The following is a 5,937-nucleotide window of genomic DNA, read 5'->3' as shown; positions in this document are numbered from 1 at the left end:
AAATGACCCTCAGACTCCACAACGTGTTTAGGCGCACAGCAACAACAACAACAACAACAGATGCAAGTACAACAACAGTAACAATAACAGCAGCAGCAACAACAACAACAACAACAGCTGGTCACCACGACCACAAACCGTTTCAAACCGGTTCAACAATTCGCATACTGTCGTCTCATCGAGCATGTCTCTGTGTGTGTGTGTGAGCTTACCTAATGCGCCTGTTACCGCTGTCTGCCTGTCTGCCTGTATGTGTGCGTGTGTGTGTGTGTATCTGTGTGTGTTTGTGTGCGCGTGTATTTTTATGTTCCTCTCCGAACCGTAGCTGTGAACCGCTCTCAGTGTGCTCCGCTCTTTGCAGAATTGTCCGTTGCAGCAGCGAGTGCGAACGAGAAGCAACTAACTGTGATTGTCTGGCACCGGTTCATAAATTGGTTTCTGCTCTGGTTTGCCTCTCAGCTGTGCGGGCTCTTTTGTTCAGTAAACGAACGATACTCAAATACGACGCACGCTTTTCTGTATATATATATATATACATATATATATATATATATATATTATATATAAAATATATATAATATATGTTTTGTTTGATTGCTGTTGAAAATGTCGCTGAACCGCTATAAAAACCCAGTTAAGAATTATTTCATTTACAACGATGAGATCCGTAAGAGCACATGCAAAGTGTGTTACTTTGATATGGCTGGGAGGCACTCGGAGAACCTGATGCGACATCTGAAACGCAAACATCCATCCACGTACGCGGAGGTGATGCTCGAGAAGCAGCGGCGGCGATCCACGGCGAATTCAATTCAATCCGGTGCAGAAACTGACCCCTTGTCATCCATGTTCAAATTCGAAACGGAACCACACAAATTGGTTATTAAATCGGTACGAATTATCTTCATATGATATATACATACATACATACATATATATACACAGAAACCCCAATTAGAATTGCTCGACTACGATATACCCTTAAATCTATTCTAGTTTTATTTGCTCAATTTTCGCTTACATTTTCTTTCTTTTTTTTTTGCACTCATTTTTTGAATGGCAAACACAGGCATTGAAGAGTAAAAAGTTGATTTTTTCCACAAGCCCGAACTAAAATCATCGGCTTGCCGCACAAGCGCCTGTACACACATACATATACCTACATATGTACATACATACGCACACGCAATCGTAGATAACGGGGCGCTGCAGAATAGAAACACACACACGCACTCACATACACACACACATATAGATTTAAGCTCGCGTTGATTGTGATGCCATCCCTTTCTAACGCTTGCTTAGAGCAATTGCTTGAATCTATTCATTTATTGCTTATCCGCACTTGATGCGATTTGTTCAATTGCTATCGGAAATCGAAGCGTATCGATATTCGTAAAAAAGCAGCAAGTTATCGATAAAATAACAAATATAATTTGAAAACTTGTATTCTAAATTTGAAGTCTTTTGCTCTTATATTCGCTGAGACGAACGGAGAGACAGATAGACTTGGCTATTGATCCTGATTGAGAATATATATATTTGATGGGGTTGAAAATGCTCTTTACAAAATCATTATTTTTTAATTGATTCAGTGGAAAAATCTTAGGCCAAGCATATTTTCCAAGTTGGTTTATTCGTTAAGCTATTGAATTAAGTTAATTAATTGTCGTTGCACTACTCATTTTCAGTACGAAATTACTTATGCAAGATTCGCCATTTTTTCTCTGTGTATTTAGCTGAGACTCGCAGCTGTTAAACTAAAGCATCGCTCTTTTTTCTCATTCATTTTGTTTATATACTTTTTGTATTTGTATGCACAAAATGATGGCAACGAGCAGGAAAGATTACAATTCCGACTGGAGGAACGTGACCAACAGCAGGTAATTATAACAAAAATACCGCTTAAAAAAGTTACCTTCCACGCCCACTTTTTATGCTTTCCTTTCGCTATGCCTTTGATGCAATTTGTATAAGTTTAATTAATATGCTAACCCTAAAGTACAAATATTAAAAAATGTTATAAAAGTTAAATAAAAACTTAATTGTTAATTGAATTATGCTTTTCCTAATATTAATCATGAAACTCAAAAGTCACTTGAAGGTTTTTAGATTAAAGATCAAAGATATTTTTTCAAATATTTATTTGATAATAGTCAAAGAACTATAGAACTTATCATAATAGAGGAAAGCAGGACAGCAAATCATAGTTTTATTGTGATATTAATTGTGCCACATTTGATGGAATCTTTCAGAGAAATCATTTCGACTCCAGAGACTACAAATGCGACGACTCTGTCAATGATCAGGCTGAGCAGGCGGAGGAGGAGGAGGCGAATCAATCGGCTGGACAACTGCATGACTTCAATGAATCAATCTCCTACCAAGACGATGGCAGCAATGCGAATCAATTTGTCATCACCTGTCTGCCAGAACCACTACAACAACAACAACAACAACAACAACATCAGCAGATCCCAGTTAGTCCCGGCAGCAATCCAGCGAGCACATCTGCTCCGATTGGCCATCCCATTGGGGATGGCATGTCGCAAGTGGCCAACGATGATGCCAGCCTGCTGCAGCTTCTAGGGTATAAGTTCAACAAATACACCCCGAGCACCAAGTACACGGTACAATATCATATTAATCGCATATTGTACAAGGCCGACATGGGTTGTTACGATAATGCCGATGCCAGTCGACTGCCCGATTCGGATTTGTAGCCGCCTTATGTCACACGATCTGTATATATATACATATATATATATATATTATAAGTAGTAAACACACCTTGACTAATTCCACATTGTTATTTATCGGTTGACGACAAAGAAAACTGCAACTTGATGTTAGAAAATAGCTCAAATATGTATTTTAATTCCAATTGTTGTTGTTCAATTTTGTTATGGAACAATTTCCATTTGATTATTTCCGGTTGCTCACAGTTTTTTTTCAGAATTTATAAATCAAGAACGACAATCTTATCTTAACTGTCGTATTTGTTTGCATAACCAATTGCCAATCGTCAACGAAATATTGTTATACATTTCGAAAACCCAACAATTTTTGGCCCGACTTTGATTCATTTGGCTAATATAACTTGTTAAGCAAATAAGTTTTTGTCATGGAAGATATCATATATATAAAGTTTGGCAGTTAGCTGATAAAATTAGTTTCAATATTAATCAATTTTCTGTTCAAATTTTAGAATTTTAATGGTGAATTTGGTTAAGATAACTTGTTAAGCAAAAAAAACAGAAGGGATTTCTTATAAAGAATTCTTAATTCTCAGTCATGCTGATCTATATCTGATATATATATATATATATGCTCAAACTCAACTTTTTCAATTCTTTTTCAATTGAATACAAATTAAGACTAAGAAATGAAAATGATTTCTGAACTTGAATTGTATTATTTTTTTTTAACATAATTATGAAAATCAGCAGATTAATTTGGGGGGTTGGGGGGTCAACTTATGTAAAATGTGAATCGTTGGCATTAACCTTGACAGATCATTGCCCCGCAGTTGGGTCAAGTGGCCGCAGAGTTCATTGGTTCATCTGATTCATCTGGCGCAATCCCCGCCTGCCGCTGTCCCGCCGCCAACGGCTGGGGTCAACAGCTGCTGTCCAAACACATCCAAACACATCCAAATTCTTGGCTCCTCCATGCTGATGAGCGCCTCTTGTTTATGAAAGTACATTTTACCTTCTGTTTTTTCTTCTTCTTCTTTTTTTCCTTTCCTTTTTTTTTTTTGTTTTTTTTTTTGGCAGTTGGGCTTAATTTACTTTCGTTAAGCGTGTGAAATTTTGCGTTAATCATTTGTTTTCGGGTATTTTGACTTTGTCATTCGGTTCGAGCTACAGTAGAAACTGCCTGCGTTGAACGTTGTCTTGCTTGAAAGTATCAGACCCGTTGAACTCGAGCAGCCACAGTGGCAACTGCCTAAGTCAACTAGTGTGATTACCGTAATCAGTCTGATTACTGTAAAACTATCGTCGTTAGTTGTGCTAACGACTTGAACCAATGCCTCAATCTTTTGGTTTTGGTTTCTGAACGCAATTGAACAATTGAATTGTTTTGCATTTGTTATAAACAAAACTATTAAATATACATTTTTTTGCTGATTTTAATACAAGTAAAAAAATTATATTAAAAAAATGCAGCTTGGAAAATGAAGTCTTATTTGAGTCGTATTGTCTGTGATGAGGAAGAGCATGCAACAAGCTGTGCAACAATATCGAAAACCAGCAACAACCACTGTCAAATGTGGCCCACTGTGTCTGGTCAGGGCGTGGCAAAAATAAAAAACAACAAAAAAAAAAGTTGCCATCATTTGATGGGTGCCGAGGCTGTGGCTAAGCAGGCGAAGAGAAACAAGAGCCAAAATGCTCCGAGTGTGTGTGTGTGTGTGTGTGTGTGGGTGTTGGTGTGTGTGTGCACACAAGTTACACACTCACACACACACACACACATACAAGCAACGGTCGGACAACGTTTAGGGCTTCGTCTCTGGGCTGGTTTTCTGCGAATTTTGAACCTGCGCCCTGCTTGTGTCTGTCTCTCTGTCCGTCCGTCTGTCCGTCTGTCTGTGTGTATGTGTGGCTGTGTGTGTGTGTGTGTTCGGCTGTCGTCGTCGTCGTCGTCATAGGGGCGCCCTGTGCGGCTAACCCCCGTATCCAGTGGCGGGTCGAACTGAACTGAACTGAACTGAACTGAATACTGAATGCTGAACGCAACGCGTCCTCGCCGTCATCATCATCATCATCCTCTCGACGGTTATTAAAGGTTCATTATCAAATATGTCGGATGCCAGCTCGTGGGTACAGGCAAAAAGAAGAAGAAGAACAAGAGCTGCACACACACACACACACACACACACACACAGATACACGTGCAGTTGAAATGCAAACAAAACAAACACAGCCAGGCACAAAAGTCGTTGTTGTAGTTGTAGTTGTAGTTGTAGTTGTAGTTGGAGTAGAAGCAGCGTATACATAATACCCAAAGCCGTTTACTTAGGTGCATTCTGGCTGACAGCGTCACACACCTGCCGCCTTTTGTACACACACACACACACACACACACACACACACACACAGAGGGACTGAGGCCATTTAGAAGGAGGCCAATGCACCGCGCTGAACCATTCTTAGGTTCATTGATGCTCTATTTGCATTGTAACTAAAACTAAAACTGAAACTGAAACTGAAACTGAAATTGGCTCAGCGGCCAACTAAATGCATCCTTTTAGCCAAACAGTTCACAATTCACAATTAATTAAGTAATACAAATCGAAAAGTACAATAAAACAACAACTGCTGCTTACAACTCTCAAATATCTTGCTGAAGTTTTGCTTTAAGGACACTCTGCATCCTCGTCGTGTGAACTGAAAAAGTGCTTGAACTTAATGCTTGAGTGTTAACAGATATATATATATATTATATATTAATAATAATAATATATATTAATATAGAAACAAGCACAGCCAATTCATGGCAAACAGTCGCAGTTTTTTTTCTTATCTCTCAGTTAGTAATTGCAAAGTATTTTTTATTTTTATCTAATTCTATTCTACGAACCCATATCAATTTGTCAGCTGTTGCTGAGCACAAGCAAACATAAATCTTTATATATATATATATATAGTACTAAAGCTGATATCTGGCTGCTAATGTTGTATATAACAAAATAAGAAAACGACAACAAATATTTGTGGCACTTAACAACGAGCTTAGATTGCTGGTTAGCTGGTTCAGGAGCAGACTATATCCTTGAAAGGCTGACAACGATTTAATTGCTGCACTTGCAACAAGGCTCGAAGAATGCAACTCACTAAACAAGTTTGTGGCAACCATGGAATGCACACATGTCCAGCAGAAATGCATTTATTCTGATAAAATGCCACAAAAACAAATCAGTGCAAAGAGTTA

At 38.4% G+C, this 5,937-nt stretch overlaps 1 protein-coding gene across 1 annotated transcript; it reads left to right on the top strand.

The window, feature by feature from the left end:
• Window positions 1-591: 591 nt before the first annotated feature.
• LOC6565569 lies at window positions 592-2,864 on the top strand. The gene is made up of 3 exons (XM_032738749.2): window positions 592-891; window positions 1,842-1,883; window positions 2,256-2,864. Exons 1-3 carry the CDS (start codon window positions 607-609, stop codon window positions 2,721-2,723), a joined length of 795 nt encoding a protein of 264 aa, XP_032594640.1. The 5' UTR covers window positions 592-606; the 3' UTR covers window positions 2,724-2,864.
• The last annotated feature ends 3,073 nt before the right edge of the window (window positions 2,865-5,937 follow it).

This window comes from Drosophila grimshawi, unplaced genomic scaffold (assembly GCF_018153295.1).
Source record: "Drosophila grimshawi isolate 15287-2541.00 unplaced genomic scaffold, ASM1815329v1 contig_848, whole genome shotgun sequence".
NCBI classification, from domain to species: domain Eukaryota; kingdom Metazoa; phylum Arthropoda; class Insecta; order Diptera; family Drosophilidae; genus Drosophila; species Drosophila grimshawi.
This window is presented reverse-complemented; position numbering and strand designations above follow the sequence as displayed.